Here is a 21,491-nt window from a genome sequence, read left to right as displayed (position 1 = left end):
TTAAATTGAAAATGAAAAAGAGAAAAATTACTTTAATTTGGTTTTATTCATTTCATTTGAGGTATATTTAGACTATAAATAAATCAACACTATTTACATAAAAATTGAATTTAGAGAAAAATACTCTCTAGAATATACAAATTAAACGCAGTGCATTGGTGCGTTTGGACACTCTTTGTTTTGAGTGTCTTGCACCAAAATTTGCAGAACTTTTAATTGATTAACCGAATCTTCGGGACCGGTCACGCGATGTCCTATTGTAAGATCACTTTCATAAATTTCATAATCGTTTCCACCTTCTCTCACTTTATCTCCGAAAAAGTGTATTTCGTCGTAACCCTCAATATGCTTTAGGCAATAGGTTTTGTCCCATCCATTAGGAAAGACATCAAATGAGATTTGTCCACCTAGAAGTGAAATAAAAAAATTTAGTGATATTTCAATTTAACACTCGGTGGTTAATTATTAAGTAAAATTAAAAATAATTTTTATTTTTATAAATTAATTTATAATATTTATCGCAAAATTGAAAATTTAATTCAGTAGCAATATTTACTGTCGGAATAAAAATTTTCGGTACAAAAAATTTGAAATCCACTTTCATTTTCAGGATTGCCACAAAAATGGGATTTTGTTTCTCCCTGATTTCCAGGGAAAATTTTAACTTTTTCTCTGACCCTAAAGAATATTCTGATTCACTCAAAAAATGATTAGATACTCAAAAAAATGTTCTATTACTTATTTACGAATTTCTTTAATTGTAAAATTATTCGAAAACACCAATAACTAAATTTTTAAATAAGTATTTAAATATTATTTTTCCATAGGAATTAAAATTCTTCAAAAATTTGAAATTCAAAACCTTTTTGAAATTTAACAAATTTTAATAATTAAAGATGACCGAGTGATAAAATCATTATTTTATATTATAGAAATATTGTTACTACTGTTATTTCTTCAAAATTATTTTCATCATTTCAATTCAATTATATTAATTTCTAGAATTTTTAACTAAAATTATCCTTTAAATTAATTATTCATTCATTTTTAATAATTTTTGCAAAAATTTCTTTGAAAATTTTCAAATTCTTTTGTTTACAATTGAGCTCCCGCGGGCAATAACTCGATCTGCGCTCGGACGCAAGCGCTAGTACCAGTCGGGGAGCAGTGAGCGCCTCTGCGCCACTCACTGCCACCCGACTGGTATTAGAGAGTGCGTCCGAGCGCAGATCGAGTTATTGCCCGCGGGAGCTCAATTCAATTTTACGAAATTTCTATTATTCTGCAATTCTTTAATTAAACATATAATAGAAAATAAAAACTTCAAATAATTTCAAAACCAATTTCAATTAAACTTTTTCAAAAAAATTAAATCAACAGAATTGATGATTAAAAATATGCAGAGTTCCAATTTTCAAAGATTTTAATTTGAAACCATTGAAAATTAAAATTATTTCTAAAAATTCACGCTATAATGCTTTTAATATTCAATTATTATCAAAAATTTTAACTGAAATTAATTTTTAAATCAATTTTTATTAGAAAATTCAAAAATTCTACGAGAATTCAATTATTTAAATGCAGAGAAGAAAATTTATTAAATAAATAAATGTTTCTTAAAATTGAATTCTCATAGAGAATTTTATCAACAAATTTTTAAATAATTCAATTTTTTCGACGAATTTTAATAAATATTTAAAGAATAATTATGTTTTTCGAGGAATTCGATTAAAATTGTATTAAAAATAAAATTAAAATTCTGCGATGAATTTCATTATTTTTTAAAATAATTGAATTCCTAAAAAGAATTTTATTATTTATGGAAATAATTGAATCCCTGCGTAAAAAAATGTATTATTTATGAAAATAATTGAATTATATTGCGAAAAAAAATTTATAAACAATTTGTAAATAATTGAAGTTCTGTGAAATTTTTATTATATATGAAAATAATTAAATGTCAGTATAGAATTTTATTAAATTTTTTTTTTAAATAATTGAATTCCATTGAAAAATGTTATTAAAATATTAGATATTAAAAATCATTAAATTCAGGAGAATTTTTGAAAATAATTGTTTATAAAGATAATGGAAATTTTGATAAGAATTTTTAAAAATTTTTGAATATAATTGAATATCTGGAAAGAATTTTTTACTTTTGAAAATAATTGAATTTTTACTATCATTTGTACCTTCTCCAAAATTCAATTTTTTTTCGTTACTTTTAAAAATAATTGAATTCTTGTGATGAATATTGTTATTTAAGAAAATAATTGAATTTTGGAAAGAATTTTATTAGAATTTTTAAAAATAATTTAATTGTTTTGAAAAATACTAATATTTTTGTAAATAATTGAATTCTTCTAAAGAATTTTAAAAAACCATTTTTTTAAATAATTGATTTTTTTCGCGGAATTGAAATCAAATTTTTAAGAATAATTTCATTTTTTGAGCAATTCCTGTAAAATTATATTAAAAATAATTGAAATCCTGTGATGAATTTTATTATGTATGAAAATAATTGAATAGTTGCTCAGAACTTTATAAAAATTTTCAAAACTAATTAAATTCCTGAGATGAATTTTATTATTTATGAAAGTAATTGAATTATTGCGAAAAATTTTATTAAATTGTTTCAAAAAGAATTGAATTTCTGTACAAAATTTTGTTATTTTTGAAAATAATTGAATTCTTCATAACAATTTTATGAACATTGTGTTAAATAATTGATTTTTTTAAAATATAATAAATATTATAAAAATTCTTTTTTAAATAATTGAATTCTTGTTAAAAATTTTATTTGTGAAAATAATTGAATTTTCGATTAATTAATTAAAAATAGTATTAAAAATAATTGAAATTCTTCGATGAGTTTTATTATTTATGAAAGTAAATTGAATTTTTGCTTAGAATTTAATCATTTTATTAATTTTGCGAAATTTCATGAAAATACTAGATATTGAAAATAATTGAATTTCGAATACTTTTTGACAATAATTGAATCGTTTTAAAGTCTGGATAGTTCTTTAAGAATTAAGTAATTCTAAATGAAATTATTGCCAGAAATAGAAAAAATTGAAGGTTTTGTATTAGAATTCGTGGTAATTTCATAGTTTTATGAGACAAACAAAAAAAACACCAAAATTCAGAATTTTCTTATAAATTCTAAAAATTTAATATTTTCCTGTACTTTGAATAAAAATCCCTGACTTTTCCCCAAATTCCCTGACCTGTGGCAACCCTGATTTAAAAAAGGAAATTTATATTTTAAACTACAAAATCAGAGGGAAAATTAGTTTACAATTAAAATTTAATTTTAAAATTTTAATAATTTCATTTCTTGTTAAAAAAAGTATCAAAATATAAGAAATTATTATATTAGAAACATTGTATAATAGAGAAATGAAAATTATAGTTAAAAAGTTAAAACGTTAAAAAATCTTTTTAACTATTTTTAATTTTCTGAAACATTTTAGTTTTCTTCAATTTTTATAGACGTTTGCTTTGACTTATTTTCAAAATTTTATTTTGAGAATTTTACGGTCTGGCAAGACGAATGTTTATCTTGAATAAATGATTCTTATGCTTCTGATTGTACAAAGATAAATGAAATAAACTTACCAATACTGTACGTCAATGCTAAATCTGGAAATTCTTTTTTCAAGGCTTGAATGAATTTTTGGCGAATTTGATGTTCGTTATCATATTCATAGAATTGAAGGCGCTCTTCGTGTGAACAATTTCTTCCAACAGGAGAAATATTTAACATCCCCGTTCTAAATTCCACAAATGTTCCTCGCTTAAATGGCAACTTCAATTCGGAAATATATTTCAAAGCAAAATTTATAAAATCCTGTAGAACCTCTTCTCCAATCTTACTTTGGATGGACTAAAAAAATTCAAAAATACCATTTCATTTTCATAAATTGCAAATAATTTAAATTAGAGAATGAATTTATTTATTTATTTTTTTTTAATTTTGTAAAAAAAACATCAAAAATAAGTCTAAAATAGTTTCAAAAATAAAATATGACTTTGCAAAATTTAAACAATATTTTTTTACAATATTGCAAAATATAACTCAGGTAAAAAAATTCAAAAAAAATAAAAATAAAAAATAAAAAAAATAAAAAAATAAAAAATCGAAATAAATTTTCTGTTTGAAAAAAGAGAAAAACTAAAGGAGAAATTTTTTTAAGATTCAAAAAATGTTATGTCTAAAGTTTGAAAAAAGAGAAAATTTGTTTTTTCCACATAAACTGAAAATTCTGATGACTTAATAAAAGTGACAATTTTTAAAAAGTTTTGAAGGATTTTGTTAATTTCAGAGGAGAAAAAGGCAGATCAGATAAAAGAAGAGACGAAAAGTTATCCTTTCAATATTATTAAAAATAATTTTTTAATTAATATTTATATAGTTTTAAGAATAAAGTTCAATAAACAAAAAGTGAAAAATGAATACTTACTTCTGATGACAATTGTTTGCCATCTCTGAAAGACACTAATCCATTTTCAGAAAAAATATATTTATATTTCTTGAAAATCTCCTCGCCACCTAATTGTTTCTTAATTTTGTTAAGATCAGAACCACCAATAACAGCGATGTCGAACATTTTTTTCACTGACTCTTGCAAGAATTTATCAACACTAGGCTTAATTACCTGTAAAATTTTCAGTTCTATAAATAAGTTTCTAAATAATTATAAAATAGTGTAACGACAATAGCAAACGAACATTCTACATTTTGTACTTCCATATCAGACAAATTATAAAAAATTATTTTCATTTTAAAGTTCTTTAATTATTTTTCAAAATGTATTTTTTTTATTTTTTTATTTTAAAATTTATTTTGGTATTTTCAATGACCTTAATTTTTGTCAAATACTAAGGCCACAATTAACAAACAGTAGGTACCTACTTTCAAAATTAATAAAATTCAAAATATTTAATTTATGTTTTTGAAATACATACTTTAACATTTCATATTAAACTTTTCAAGAAAAATATATATAAATAATTTTTCTTCGAGCACATTATTGACACTATTTTTATATAAACATTAAGAACCACATGCTTTCAAAATTATATAAGGGGACAAATAAAAAGTATTGGCTTTAGAAAGTTATTAATTATTTAAAATTGCAAATTATTTTTAACCTATAACAAAAACAATGTTCAAAAGGTGGTCATAAAATAAAAGAGGACGGGAAATATTTTTTAACCCTTTTTAAATTTTTATTTTGTACAAAAATTGATAAATTTTGAAATCCATCCGTAATTTTGTAGAAAATATTTCTTTGAACCCAAAAAAATTGACAAATGAAAAAATTGATTTTCATAATTTTTGAAGCATTTTTTTTTAAACTTTATTTTTAGGTTGAAAATGTTATAAAAATATTATTATTCAATTTTTTTATTTCAAAATTCATTTAAGTTTCATTTTCTAACTTATTTCAAATGGCATAAGTTGTTAATTCACAGAAATTTTTTTGGCGGAATTTTTTTCACGGAAAAACAAAAGACGGTTGAATTGTAATTATTTTAGAAAAAATTGTGAAAATAGCTTTAAAGTCTATTCTTGTGAGTTTATAATTGTTAATTAATTTTTTAATTCCATATTTTTTTATTGATAATGTGTAAATCATGTAAATTTAATTTTTTAAAAAAATTTTTCATAAAATTCTAAGCAAGAATTCAATTATTTTCATAAATAATAAAACTCATCGAAGAATTGCAATTATTTTTAATACTATTTTCAATTAATTAATCGAAAAATTAAATTATTTTCACAAATAAAGATTTCCACAACAATTCAATAATTTAAAATAAAATTTTCATAATATTTATTTCATTTCGAAAAAATTAATTATTTAAAACAATGTTTATGAAATTCTTATAAAAAATTCAATTATTTTCTAAAATAATAAAATTTTTTCACAGAAATTCAATTATTTTTAACCATTTTAATACAATTTTTCGCAATAATTCAATTATTTTTATAAATAATAAAATCTTTCTCAGGAGTTCAATATTATTTTTGAAAATTTTAATAAAATTCTTGGCAACTATTCAATTATTTTCATAAATAATAAAATGCTTTTCAGGAATTCAATTATTTTTGAAAATTTAAATAAAATTCTTGACAACTATTAAAATATTTTTATAAATAATAAAATTCACCGCAGGATTTCAATTATTTTTAATACAATTTTACAGGAATTGCTCAAAAAATTTAATTATTCTTAAAAATTTAATTTCAATTCTTCGAAAAAATCAATTATTTAAAAAAATGTTTTTTTTAATTCTTTGGAAGAATTCAATTACTTACAAAAATATTAGTATTTTTTACAACAATTTAATTATTTTAAAATATTTTAATAAAATTGTTGGAAAGAAATCAATTATTTTAAATACAATTTTAATTACATTTTTTAAAAATAATTCAATTATTCTTCTTGATTTTAATAAAATTCTTCTCAAGAATTCAAATATTTACATAAATAATTCTTCGAAAGAATTCAATTATTAAAGATAAATAATAAAATTATTCATGAAAATTCAATTATTTTGAGGAATTTTAATAAAATTCTTTGCAAAATTCAATTTTTTTCATAAATGACAATATTCATCGCAAGAATTGGATTATTTTTAAAAGAAATAAAATTCTTCTTGGAAATTCAATTATTTAAAAAAATTATAATAAAATTTATCGCAGGATTTCAATTATGTATTTTTAATGCAATTGTACAGGAATTGCTCGAAAAATTTAATTATTCTTAAATATTTTATTTCAATTCCTCAAAAATCAATTATTTTAAAAAAATATTTTTAAACATTTATTGGAAGAATTCAATTATTTACAAAAATATTAGAATTTTTCACAGGGATTCAATTATTTCAAATACAATTTTAATTACATTTTTTTGGAAATAATTCAGTTATTCTTTTAAATTTTAATTAAATTCTTCCCAAGAATTCAATTATTTACATAAATAATTGTTCCAAAGAATTCAATTATTTCGATAAATAACCAAATTATTCCCGAAAATTCAATTATTTTGAGACACTTTAATAAAATTCTTTGCAAGAATTCAATTATTTTCATAAATAATAAAATGCTTTTTAGGAATTCAATTATTTTTAAAAAAAAGTTAATAAAATACCACACAGACATTCAATTATTGTCAAAAATTGTAATAGAATTCTTTATAAAATTTAATTATTTAATTAAAAACTTTTCGCAATTTCAATGATTTTCTATATTTACTATTTTCATAAAATTTCCAAACAGAATTCAATTATATAAAAAACATTTTGTAAAAATCTTTGTAAGAATTCAATTTTTTTCATGAATAATAAAAATTCATTGCAGGAATTGAATTTATTAGCAGGATAAGAAAGAAGTAAATATTTTTGATGAAAATTAAGAAAAAGTGAGGGAAAAAAATAAACACTTCACAAAACTGACAAAAATTATTTTTGTCAGTTTTGTGAAATATTTAAAACGAGTTTTGTTGATCAAGTTTTATTTTTCTATAGCTACTTTTTTTTTAGTTTGAAAGCTACTTTTTTTTATAATTAATTATCGAGTGTGAAGTCTGAGATTGAAAATAATTCGAAATTTTTTTCCTAAAATGTAATCTTTTTTCTTAATCATTCGTAATTTTACGGATTTAATTTTTTTATAGCCATTAAGAAATTTGTATAGACGAATAGTTATAAATGTTCCATAGATATTCCCATTTACATCAATAAGTAAATATCGATATTTGAATCACAGAAAATAATATTAATAAAATAAAATACCTGTTGAGGTGTTGTAAGAGTTCCATCGACATCGAAAAGGCAAATAATCTTTTTCGCCATAGTTACCTGAAACATCAATGTTACAATAAGAATTCAGAAAAATGCATTTTTATATCAAAATTTGAAAAATATTTCATAAACAAAAATCCCTTTTTTACTTTAATGAATGAAAAGCTTTGAATGACACGTTTCAAAAGCGTTTTATTGAACGAAAAAATCGAATTAAAAGGATTAAAAGCATTAAAAGATTCTAAATAACCAATCGGTTGACTAATGGGTACAGGATCACGTGCTTATCCCAGTTGTATGGTCATTTATAAACCCCTCCTATTTTTTATCAATCATCTCAACTGAGATATTCTTTTTGTTAAAAATTGTATGACAACTAAAATATGTTTCAATATATTTTCACCTTACCTCTATTCTGGACTATTATATGAAATAAAAAAAATTGTTTCACAATTTTTTAAATACTGAGACAAAATCAGAAAATGTCAATAATCTAGCCCCACGTCATTGACAACAGAACCACCTGTGGTGAATTAACGCTAAAAGAATTTTTTTCTACAAATCTCTATGAATTGAAAATCTATTTCCAAATTCAAGAACAAGAATTTGATACTTTTTGACGAAATTCTAAAAGTTTCAGAAATTTACCTTACTTTATTTTTTTTTAGAGAAAAAATCAATCTTAGAGATTTAGAATGACAGGAGACGACGTGGCCTATAACTTTCAGTTGCCGGTACTAATACAAACGAAATCTACTGAGCAAGGTATTGTGTCGTTCTCTCTTCCATCAGGAACGTAATTTAGAGGGGTTAACGAATTCTTCATTTTTCAACTCCACTACCAAAAAAAAAAAAAATTTATCCACCATTTTCGAAAATATTCAACATTTTACATGGATTTGAAAAAATTTTCCATTCGGAGTAGAATCCATTTTTTTTTATATTCAAATAATTTTCAGCTTTTTCAGGTACGTTAGTGATGAGTTTCACTTTTAATTCCAGCTTCACTGCTTCAGTGCAGCAACAACAGTTAGAAAGTTTTAAGATGTTGAAGAACTTTAGTTTCATTTTAATTTTAATTTTATTACTGGAATTCAGAAATTCTATTGGAAAGAAATCTCAAACACAACGAAATGTTGTTTTGCTCTTGGGTAAAATTCTTTTTTTCAACAAGTGGATATTTATCTTCAAAAAATATATTTCTTTCTCTTGGAATGTTTAAATGAAGAATTTTTAAATTTGTGTATTTTAAGCGAGTATACCAACAAATTTTGTTTCCGTATACCTTTTGAAAATATAGTTTATATTTAAAATTACAGCTGACGATGGAGGCTTTGAAATGCGATCCTATTTAAATAATATTTGCCAAACTCCCAATTTAGACAAATTAGCAAAAGAGAGTTTAATATTCAATAATGCTTATACTTCTGTTAGCAGTTGTTCCCCAAGGTTGGTAATGATTCTAATTTTTAAAGGAATATTCATCTTTCTAATAATATTTTATACTATAATTTCATTATTTTTTGCATCAATTTATTTTTTTTTTTTTGACATTATATAATTATAAAGATATTTTATTTAAATGACAAATTTTAAAAACTAAAATTAAAAGTGCAAAAATATTTTTTATAATTTTTCATAATCCTATAGTATTTTTTATTGGTTGAAAATTTTACTGGTGATTTTTTTCAATTCAATTTTTATTATTTTTCATCTATGTAGAATAAAGGAATCAATTACTGTGGATTCTTCAGTTACTGCATTTTTGTGATTATTTTCTATTATAAAATTATTTACTATATTTATAAATGTATTTCAAAATGTTGGTGAAATGACTTTAAAACTTACTAAATACAATTGTTTATGAAAATGTACTGTTAAAAAAAATATATATATATATATATATATATATATATATATATATATTTTTGGACAATTTAAAAAACTAAACAATAATAATTATTATTTAAAAAACTCTAAAAAATTTTTTGAAAATTATTCTTTTCTCCAATATTTGAAGAATAATTCTAAAAACTTTTATTTTTAAACAATTTGAAATAATTTAATTAAAAATAATTCTAAGAATTATAAGTGTTTTGTTATAAAAAAATAAAAAAAAATAAAAATATAATAAAATAATAATAATAATAATAATATAATAATTTTTTTTTTTAATATTTTTTTTTTATTTTACTAAAATCGATTAAAATTTTTAACAAAATCAAATTACTCTTAATAAAATTACTTTTATAAATTTTAAATTTTGAATTCAGTCGTGCTTCGCTATTGACGGGATTACCAAGTCACCAAAATGGAATGTACGGTTTACACCAAGGAGTACATCACTTTAATTCATTTGACGATGTTCCCAGTTTATCTAAAATATTGAAGCGTAAAAAAATACGAACTGGTAAGTTTCAGAAATTTCGTTGCCATTATTAAATTTTACAAGTTAATGAAAAAATGCATAACTTTTTTTTTTCTTTCAGGTATCATTGGGAAAAAACACGTGGGACCAAATAAAGTCTATCCCTTTGATTTTTCCCATACAGAAGAAAATGAATCGACACTCCAAGTAGGACGCAATATTACCAAGATCAAATTGCTTGTTAGGGAATTTTTATCGCAAAATAAATCACAGTATGTAACTCTTAACTTTTCTTATTAACTGCGAGAGGTTTATAAAAAAAATTCTGATGCAAAGTTCCCAATTTTACTAAAATAGAAATTTTAAATGAAATATTTTACTTTTTTCCCGCACGATATACATGAATCAGACTTCGAACTCGATAATTAATTTTAAAAAAAGTAGCAAAAAAGAGTTTTTAAACTTAAAAAAGTAGTCAAAAATAGCTATCGAAAAATTAAACTCCACGACCAAAAAAACTCGATTTAATTACAGGATTCCTACAGAAATCCGAATTTAAAATTCCATACCTTTTCCATGATTTCCAGGTCAAATTTTTACGAAATTCCAGTGGAATTTATAATCTAATTTCAATATTTTTGGGCTCTTTAAAAACACTTTACTTATTTAATAGTCTCTACCCTTTGGTAAAAATTCTAAAATTATCGAAAATTATCAAAAATTCAAAAATCCGAATTTCTTAAAATTCAACATTTTTTCCTCTCTTTTATGGGATTTAGCTTCATTATTTTTTTGCTCTTGGAAAATACTTTACTTATTTAATAGTCTTGACTCTTTGGTAAAAATCTAAAATTATCGAAAATTATTAAAAATTATCAAAAATCCGAAAAATCGAATTTCTTAAAATTTAACGTTTTTTCTTCTCTTTTATGCCATTTAGCTTTATTATTATTTGAATTTCTATTCAAGAGAAAAAATGAAAAAGAGAAAAAATTTAGAAACTTTTAAAAATTCTAGGCATTTTCCATGATTTCCCTGATTTCCAGAAGCCTTTTAAAAATTCCATACCATTTCCATGATTTCCATGATTTCCAGATTCTGTAGGAACCTTGAAATTTAGACACTTCACAAAACTGACAAAAATTTCATTCTATATTTTATTTTCCTGACTTTTTCCTAATTTTCATCAAAAATATTTACTTCTTTCTTATCCTGCTAATAAATTCAATTCCTGCAACGAATTCTATTATTATTGAATTTCTAAAAAGCATTTTATTATTTATGAAAATAATTGAATTCTTTTTAACGATTTTATTAGAATTTTTTAAAATAATTGAATTTCCAAGAAAAAATTTATTACTTTTAAAAGAAATTGAATTCTTGTGATGAATATTGTTATTTCTAAGAACAATTGAATTTTGCAAAGAACTTTATTAAAATGCCTCAAAATAATTGAATTTTCAGGAATAATTTTATTTTGTTATTTATCTTTAATAATTGAATTCTTTCGAAGAATTATTTATGTAAATAATTGAATTCTTCGGAAGAATTTTATTTAAATCTAAAAGAATAATTGAATTATTTCAAAAATATTTAATTAAAATTGTATTTAAAATAATTAATTTCTTTCAAACAATTTTATTAAAATATTTGAAAATAATTGAATTCCAGTGAAAAATTATAATATTTTTGTAAATAATGGGATTGTTTTAAAGAATTTAAAAAAACCATTTTTTTACATAATTAATTATTTCGAGGAATTGAAATTAAATTTTTAAGAATAATTACATTTTTCGAGCAATTCTTGTAAAATTGTTTTAAAAATAATTGAAATCCTGCGATGAATTTTATTACCTATTTATGTAAATAATTGAATAGTTGCTCAGAATTTTATTAAAATTTTCAAAAATAATTGAACTCCTGAGAAGAATTTTATTATTTATGAAAGTAATTGAATTATTGCGAAAAATTTTATTAAATTATTGTTTTAAAAAGAATTGAATTTGTGTAAAAAATTTTGTTATTTTTGAAAATAATTCAATTCCCGAGAAGAATTTTATTATTTATAAACATAGTTGAAATAGTTGCTAGGAATCTTATTAAAATTTTCAAAAATAATTGAACTTCCGATAAGAATGTTTAAAAAGAATTGCATTTCTGTGAAAAATTTTGTTATTTTTGAAAATAATTGAATTTTTCTATTAATTAATGTAAAACAGTATTAAAAAAAATAATTGAAATTCTTTGATCAGTTTTATTAGTTATGAAAATAATTGAATTCTTTCTTAGAATTTAATCAAATTTTTTTTTTTTAATTTGAATTTTCAAGAAGAAATTTATTAGTTTTAAAATAAATTCTAAAGAATTAAAAAAAACAATCTTTTAAATAATTTTTTTTTTTGAGGAATTGAAATTAAATTTTTAAGAATAATTACATTTTTCATGCAATTCCTGTACAATTGTAATAAAAATAATTGAAATCCTGCCATGAATTTTATTATTTATGAAAATAATTGAATAGTTGCTAAGTATTTTATTAAAATTTTCAAATTTCTGTGAAAAATTTTGTTATATTTGTAAATAATTGAATTCTTCATAAAAAATTTATAAACATTGTTTTAAATTATTAATTTTATCGAAATATAATAAATATTATGAAAATTTTATTGTAAATAATTGAATTCTTGTGGAAAACTTTATTTATGAAAATAATTGGATTTTTCGATTAATTAATTGAAAATAGTATTAAAAATAATTGAAATCCTTCGAAGAGTTTTATTATTTATGAAAATAATTAAATTCTTGCTTAGAATTTTATCAAAAATTTTTTTAAAAAATTGAGTTTCCATGAAAAATATTATTAGTGAAAGTAATTAAATTATTGTGAAGAATTGTATGAAAATTTTGTTAAATAATTGATTTTTTCGAAATTTTTTTGAAAATGCTATTCTAACTTAATTGAATTCAGTGGAAATTTTATTATTTATGAAAACAATTGAATTTTATAAATTTTTTTTTAAATAATTGAATTGTTTTGCGAAATTTTATAAAAATACTATAGATATTGAAAAATAATAAATTGAATTTCGAATATTTTCTGAAAATAATTGAATCGTTTTAAAGAATTTGATTATAAATTTGAGAATAGCTTTTTTATTTCTAGTAATTGCGAATTTAAAATAGTGAGAGTTCTCAAAAAAAAATAACAGAAATAGTAGCTTTTTAGTAGATGAGTGCGAAGCCTGAACTTTAATTTTTTATAAAAGTAATTTTAGTTAATTTCTGAATAACTTATTATTATAATAATTAATAATAATTTATTTCTTAATAGGAATATTTTCTAAAAATGATTAACATTTTTTAAAATGTGCTAAACTTTCATTTAATTTCATAGACCATTTTTCCTGTACGTTGCATTTCACGATCCTCATCGTTGTGGACATACAAATCCAAAATATGGAAACTTTTGTGAAAAGTTTGGCAATGGAGATGTGGGAATGGGCACAATTCCAGACTGGTCTCCAATTTCTTATCAGTGGGAACAAATAAAGCTTCCGTATTTTGTGCAAGATACTGAAGCTGCAAGAAGAGATATAGCAGCTCAATACACAACTATATCTCGATTAGATCAAGGTTATCACACATTTAATAATTTATATTCCAATTTTTTTAGTAACAAAAATTCAAGTTCAAAATTAATTCAAGTTTTTTATTATCAAAGAATTCTATTAAATGTCAAATGCTTCAGGGGTAGGATTGATCCTCAAAGAATTAGAAGATGCTGGATTTAAAAATAATACCATGGTGATCTACTCGTCTGATAATGGAATTCCTTTTCCGGGTGGAAGAACGAATTTGTACGATTCTGGTAACTACTTTCCACTATGTATTTATAAAAACAGATTAAATTTTAAAATTAAAATTAATTTTTTTTAATTTTTTTTTTTTTAATTTTTATTTTAAATTGTACTTTAATTTTTTAATACTTTCTACTTCCATTTTCAATGAACATAGTCATATTAATGTATATTTTTGCTTCTTTATATTTAGATTATAGGTTGTACAAAGAAGATGCATAAATTTGTACATCTAAGTTGTACAAACTGAAGATGACCTAGACGATGAAATGTTGGAGAATAATGTTTATTTCCAAAATTTCTAATAACTGATTAATGATACGATTGTTTTTAACAGGCATTGCTGAACCAATGATGATTTCTTCTCCGTTCCACAAAAAACGGAGAAATAGTGTAACACACAGCATGACTTCATTGTTAGATGTCGTTCCTACTATTCTCGACTGGTTCAAAGTCTCATATCCAAATCGAACTCGTTATCCAAATCAGACTCAATTCACTTTAACTGGAAAATCGCTCCTTCCATTATTGACCGAAGGTAAATCAACTATTTTAAATTCATTTAAAAAAATCTTATTCGCTAATATTTTTCACTAAATGTTTTATGCATTTGATTTTCTAATACTTTCTATTTAAAATTTAAAATTGACCTTGCCGTATCTATCAGGATTGCCACAAAAATTTAATTTTGATTTTCCCTGAAGTTCTTAGGGAATTTTCAAATCCATTTGATAACAGTTCAATTTTACGAAAATTCGATTATTCTGAAAATTTTCAATTAAATTAAAATTAGAAAATAAAAAACTTCAAAGAATTTAAAAAAAATTGAATTAAACTTTTTCAAAAAAAGTCAATTCTACAGAATTGTTAGTTAAAAGTAGGAAAAATTCAAATTTCCAAAGATTTTAATTTGAAACCTTTTTAAAATTCAATTATTTCTAAAAATTCATGCTTGTAATGCTTTTAATATTCAATTTTTAATTAATTTTAAAATCAATTTTTATTGGAAAATTCCACGAAAATTCAATTATTCTGCGATGAGTTTTATTATTTATGAAAATAATTAAATCCAAATGTTGTTATTTATGGAAATAATTGAATTATTGCAAAGAAATTTTTTTAAATAATTGGATTTTTTTTTGGAAAATTTTATTAAAGTAGTAAATATTGAAAATCATTGAAAATAATTGAAAATATTATGAAAATAATTTAAATTTATCCAAGAATTTTATTAAAATTCGAAAATAATTGAATTTTAGAGAACAATTTTATTATTCATTAAGATAATTTAAATTATGAAATAATTTTTTTAATTTTCAGAATTTTAAAATTTTTTGAACATAATTGAATTTCTGCAAAAAATTTTGTTACTTTTGAAAATAATTGAAATTCTGCAATCATTTTTTAAATTCTTCAAAATTCAATTAATTTTTAGTATTTTTAACTAAAATTCTTCTATAAATCCATTATTTTTAATAATAATTAAATTCACAAAAATTGGAATTATTAAAATTTTTCAAAAATCTAAGTTCTTTAAAATTTCTAATCAAACTTGAAATCTCATAAAGAATTTTATGAATAAATTTTTAAATAATTGAATTCTTCCGACAAATTTTAATAAAATTGAATTATTGCGAAGAATTTTATCAAAAAATTTGTAAATAATTGAATTCCTGTGAAATTTTTATTATTTATGAAATAATCAAATGTTTGCGTAGAATTATATCAACATTTTTTTTAAATAATTGAATTCTTTTGCAAAATTTTATTAAAATAGTATATATCGAAAATCACTGAATTAAGGAAATTGTTTGAAAATAATTGAATTTCAGAGTAAAATTGTATTATTTATCAAGATAATTGAAAATTTTTTTAAATTGTTAAAAGTATTTGAAATTTTGAGAAAAATTTTGTTACTTTTGAAAATAATTGTATTTCAGCAATCATTTGTAACTTCTCCAAAATTCAATTTTTTTTTGTTTATAACTAAAATTTTTCTGTAAATTCATTATTGAATAAAAAAATGAAATTGTCAAATATTTTAAATTGAAACCTTTTCAAAATTCAATTATTTCTAAAAATTTATGAGCATGATGCTTTTAATGTTCAATTACCTATTATCTAAAAATTTTTACTAAAATTCATTTTTAAATCAATTTTTATTAGACAATTTTAAGAGAATTGCATTATATAAATACAAAAATAGATAATTGAATGTTTCTCAAAATTGAATTCTTATAAAGAATTTGATAAAAAAAATTTGTAAATAATTGAATTCCTGTGAAATTTTTATTATTTATGAAAATAATTAAATGTTTTCGTAGAATTTTGTCAAATTTTCTTTTAAATAATTGAATCGTTTTGCAAAATTTTATTAAAATAGTAGATTTTGAATATCATTGAATTTAGGAAACTTTTTGAAATTAATTGAAATTTTGTCAAGAATTTTATTAGGTAAATTTTTTGAAAATAATTGAATTAATTTTGAAATATTGATGTAAAATTATTCATTAATTAAGTTATTTGAATAGAAATTATTATCAGAAATAGAAAAAATTGATGGTTTTGTATTAGAATTCGTGATAATTTTCATAGTTTATGAGGCAAACAAAAAAGACTCAAAAATTCAGAATTTTCTTATGAATTCGAGAAATTTAATTTTTTCCAGTACTTTAATAAAAATTCCTGACCAATTCTACTTTCCCTGATTTTTCCCTGACCGGTGGTAACCCTGATGTTAGAAAATGTTAGAAAAAAATGAAAATTTTTAGAGCCACAAGAAAAGAATACAACAGCAATATTTGCGAGTCAGACGCATCATGAAATTACCATGTACTATCCGATGAGAGCTATTCGAACAAAGCGTTATAAACTTATTCACAACATAAATTACAAAATGCCGTTCCCTATTGATCAAGACTTCTATCTGTCACCAACTTTCCAGGTCAGTCTTTTTATATTTTAAATATCTTATAATACAGTTCTTTTATTTACTGATACCAATAATCTATATTCATAAACGATTTTCCTTCTTGAAAAATTAAAAATGCATCCAGGTACAAATGTTCAATTATTTTTAGAAAATGTTTATGAATATTTTGTTACTATTCAAATTGAAAAACGAGAATTTTTTCTTTTCAAAAAACAAGACTAATTAACACTTCTTTATAGGACTTGTTGAACAGAACACAATCAAACCAGCCTCTTCGATGGTACAAATCATTAAAGACTTACTACTACAGAGATGAATGGGAATTATATGATCTGAAACTTGATCCAGAAGAAACGAAGAATATTGCTTTCAAATCATCAACTAAGGTAAATTTTTTATTTTCAATATTTTTACTCATTTTTTTTACCAATTTTGTTGGGTAGTACCGATTCTACGCAATTAAACTTTAGCTACGTCTAGAAAAAGAGTTTTAATGACCAAAAATATCGAAATTTCGTTAATAATAATTTTTCATAGCTAAAGATCTGAAAACTGAATTGCAAACATTTTTAAGAAAATATTTTTTTTTAAGATCCATTTTTCAATCGCAATTGCAAATTATTATTATTCATTTTCACCATTTCAGGCAATTTTTACTCAATTAAAAAAACAACTGTTCGACTGGCAAAAAGAAACAAAAGATCCATGGCTTTGTGCTCCAGAAGGAGTGTTTCAATCAGTTGGAGACTTTAAGGACAATCCTCAATGCATGCCTTTATATAATATGAATTATTAAATTTTTCTCTGATTATTTTGTAATGAAACAAAATTAAAAATTAAAAATGTTAATAGTGAAAACGAATAACGACAATAAATGAAATTAGAAAATTTTCACGACGCATGTATATGTAACTTCTTATTTTTTAATAAATATTTTTACAAAAGTTTTAATAAGAACAGAAAAATTTTCAGTACTTACGACGATTTTTCAAAAATTTCCCAAATGAGACTGTGTAATATTCTTAACTTTCCTTTCCCGCTGTTTGAAAATTGCCTCGTTAAGTTGGTGTATGTAAGTTGAAGATTTATTGGCAGACTTTTCAATTTCACTTAATTCTTCAGATATCTCGTGCATCTGTATTAAAATAAACCACATGTTACGATAGAAAAAATCCAACATATAATGAATAATATAACTTTGTATATTGAAATTCAGACTTCGCACTCGATAATTAATTATAAAAAAAAGTAGCAAAATGTAGCTTTCAAACTAAAAAAAGTAGTAAAAAAGTAGCTATCGAAAAAATTTAACTTGACGATCAAAAAAACTCGTTTTAGACCGTTCACAATACTGACAACAATTCCATTCTATATTTTATTTTCCAGACTTTTTCCTAATTGGCATCAAAGATATTTACTTCTTTCTTATCCTGCTAATAAATTCAATTCCTGCAACGCATTTTATTATTCATGAAAGAATTTAAATATTTATAAAAATAATTTAATTCTTGACAGAATTTCACAAACGAAATTCTGCAACGAATTTTATTATTCATTAAAGAATTTAAATTTTTTATAAAAATAATTTAATTTTTCCCAGAATTTCATAAAAATTTTTAAATAATTTATTTCTTTTGACTAATTTTATGCAAATTCAAATTTAAATAATTGAATTCCTGAGAAATTTTTATTATTCATTAAAAAAGAAATGAATTCTTAGGAAGATAAAATTCTTCGCAAAAATTCAATTGTGTTAATAATTTTTTAAAAATTCTCAATTCAAAATTTCAATTTTAATCAATCTTAATTCCAAATTTAAATTATCATTATAAATAATAAAATTCTTTTCCAAAATTCAATTATTTTCAAAAATTTTAATAATAATTCAACTATTTACAAACTTTTTATAAATTTCTTCGCAATAATTCATTTACTCTTATAAATAATAGAATTTTTAATTTTTTCATTTTAATTTTTAATTTTTCATTTATTTTCAAATATAATAAGATTCTTTTTAGAAATTCAATTATTTTTATGAATTTAATAAAACTTATCGCAGAATTTTAATTATTTTTAATGCAATTTTAATACAAATTCTTCAAAAAATGTAATTCTTAAAAATTTTATTAAAATTCGTCAAAAAAATTCAATTTTTAAAAAATTTGTTAATAAAATTCATTATGAGAATGCAATTTTGAGAAACATTCAATTATTTAATACATCATTTATTTTTTTATTAAAATAATTGAATTCTCGTAGAATTTTTTAATAAAAATTGATTTAAAAATGAATTTCAGTTAAAATGTTAGATAATACATTGAATATAATTGAATTTTTAAAATAGGTTTCAAACTAAAATCTTTGAAAATCTGAAATTTTTATTCTTTTATCTTTACTCTTTTCTGTAGAATTAATTTTTTTTTTAAAATTTAATTGTATTTTTTTTTTGCAATGATTTAAAGCTTTCATTTTACATTATATATTAAATTGAAGAATTTTCGAATAATCAAAATTTAGTGAAATTAAATTGTAAATAAATGAATTTGAAAATTATAAAGGAACTTTTGCAAAAACTATTAAATTTACTATCAATTTATAGTTGATTTCTTTTGAAGAATTTTAATAAAATTTTTAAATAATTGATTTCTTTCGATTAATTTTATGCAAATTCTAATTTAATAATTGAATTCTTGCGAACGTTTTTATTAGAATTTTTGAAATTTATTGAATTTCAAAGAAGAAATTTGTTACTTTTAAAAATAATTGAATTCTTGTAATGATTGTTATTTATGAGAACAATTGAATTTTGCAAAGAATTTTATTAAAATTCCTCAAAATAATTGAATTTTCATGAATAATTTTGTTATTTATCTTTAATAATTGAATTCTTTCGAACAATTATTTCTGTAAATAAGTGAATTCTAGGGAATAATTTTATTAAAATTTAAAAGAATAATAATTGAATTATTTGATTAAAATATTTGAAAATAATTGAATTCCCGTGAAAAATTCTAATATTTTTGTAAATAATTGAATTCTTCCAAAAATTTGTAAAAAGATTTTTTTGAAATAATTGTTTTTTGAGGAATTAAAATCAAATTTTTAAAAATAATTACATTTTTTAAGTAATTCCTGTAAAATTGTATTAAAAATAATTGAAATCCTGCTATGAATTTTATTATTTATGAAAATAATTGAATAGTTGCTAAGAATTTGATTAAAATTTTCAAAAATAATTGAAATCCTGAGAAGAATTTTATTATTTATGAAAATAATTGAATTATTGCGAAAAATTTTATTAAAATGTTTTAAAAGAATTGAATTTCTGTGAAAAATTTTGTTATTCTTGAAAATAATATTGAATTCTTCATAAGAATTTATGAAACATTGTTTTAAATAATTAATTTTTTCGAAATATAAATTTTATTTTAAATAATTGAATTTTTGTGAAAATTATATTTGTGAAAATAATGGAATTTTTCGATTAATTAATTTGAAATAATATTGAAAATAATTTTAATTCTTTTATGAGTTTTATTATTCATGAAAATAATTGAATTCTTGCTTAGAATTTAATCAAACATTTTTTTAAAAAATTGAATTTCCATGAAAAATGTTATTATTAGTGAAAGTAATTGAATTATTGTGAAGAATTGTATAAAAATTTTGTAAAATAATTGATTTTTTTGAAAATGCTATTCTAAATTAATTGAATTCCTGTGGTAATTTTATTATTTATGAAAATAATTGAATTTTTAATGAATTTTGTCAATTTTTTTTAAAATAATTTAATTCTTTTGCGATTTTATGAAATTACTAGATATTGAAAATAATTGAATTTCGAAAATGTTTTGAAAATAATTGAATCGTTTTAAAGAATTTGATTATAATTTTTGAGAATAGTTTTTTGATTTCCAATATTAACAAATTTAAAGTAGTGGAAATTCTCAAAAAAAATAGAAATAGTAGCATTTAGTGGCTGAAATTTTAAAAAAGTACCCAAATAGTAGCATAACGTCAAAAAGTAGTAAATAGTAGGTTTTAGTAGATGAATGCGAAGCCTGTAAATTAAAAGAAGGAAATACATAGTAATAAAGGTAATAAATAACGGAATAACTTTTATGCAAATAACTTAACCTCAATACTTACAAATTGCTTATAACCTTGAAGTCGATTATTTTTCTCGTGATTATTGTAAATCTGCTTAAACTGTAACATTAGCATGAGACACAGTACAAATCCTCCGAGGGAAAGTAATGTATTGACATTTAAAATGCCACGTATAATTAACATAACAATTATTATAGGTTATACTTCATGAATTCTGCAAAAAAAACGGATAACTTGTTTTTTTACATTTTAGCAAGCCTTGCAGGAACTGCACAATTTCACAAAAACTAAGTTCTTTATTATTGTGAGTAAATACGACTCAATTAATAAACATTACTTTTTTTAAACTAAAACATTATTTTACAATTTAAACTTTAATGTTTATATTATGAGATAACTGACGAAAATG

General features: G+C 21.1%; 2 protein-coding genes across 6 annotated transcripts; one reads left to right on the top strand and one right to left on the bottom strand.

Annotated features, from left to right (window-relative positions):
• Window positions 1-27: 27 nt before the first annotated feature.
• LOC122507409 (phosphomannomutase) lies at window positions 28-21,452 on the bottom strand. Of its 5 annotated transcripts, none has more exons than XM_043620098.1 (6): window positions 21,122-21,452; window positions 17,952-18,107; window positions 7,807-7,872; window positions 4,467-4,661; window positions 3,622-3,889; window positions 28-407 (listed from the first exon to the last, which is right to left on the bottom strand). In XM_043620098.1, exons 3-6 carry the CDS (start codon window positions 7,864-7,866, stop codon window positions 142-144), a joined length of 789 nt encoding a protein of 262 aa, XP_043476033.1. In that variant the 5' UTR covers window positions 7,867-7,872; window positions 17,952-18,107; window positions 21,122-21,452; the 3' UTR covers window positions 28-141. The 5 variants fall into 5 exon arrangements, with proteins under 5 accessions (XP_043476033.1, XP_043476034.1, XP_043476035.1 ...); XM_043620099.1 differs by lacking the exon at window positions 21,122-21,452 and adding an exon at window positions 20,972-20,989; XM_043620100.1 differs by lacking the exons at window positions 17,952-18,107; window positions 21,122-21,452 and adding an exon at window positions 8,469-8,565.
• LOC122507407 (N-sulphoglucosamine sulphohydrolase) lies at window positions 8,780-17,879 on the top strand. Its single transcript, XM_043620094.1, has 10 exons — window positions 8,780-8,966; window positions 9,135-9,264; window positions 10,089-10,225; window positions 10,305-10,455; window positions 13,578-13,816; window positions 13,932-14,051; window positions 14,378-14,578; window positions 16,812-16,984; window positions 17,212-17,358; window positions 17,619-17,879. Exons 1-10 carry the CDS (start codon window positions 8,795-8,797, stop codon window positions 17,766-17,768), a joined length of 1,620 nt encoding a protein of 539 aa, XP_043476029.1. The 5' UTR covers window positions 8,780-8,794; the 3' UTR covers window positions 17,769-17,879.
• Window positions 21,453-21,491: the final 39 nt, after the last annotated feature.

The sequence above is a fragment of the Leptopilina heterotoma genome, unplaced genomic scaffold (genome assembly GCF_015476425.1).
Source record: "Leptopilina heterotoma isolate Lh14 unplaced genomic scaffold, ASM1547642v1 Lhet_47, whole genome shotgun sequence".
Classification (NCBI taxonomy): Eukaryota; Metazoa; Arthropoda; class Insecta; order Hymenoptera; family Figitidae; genus Leptopilina; species Leptopilina heterotoma.
The sequence above is the reverse complement of the archived record's forward strand: the minus strand, read 5'-3'. Positions and strand labels throughout refer to the sequence as shown.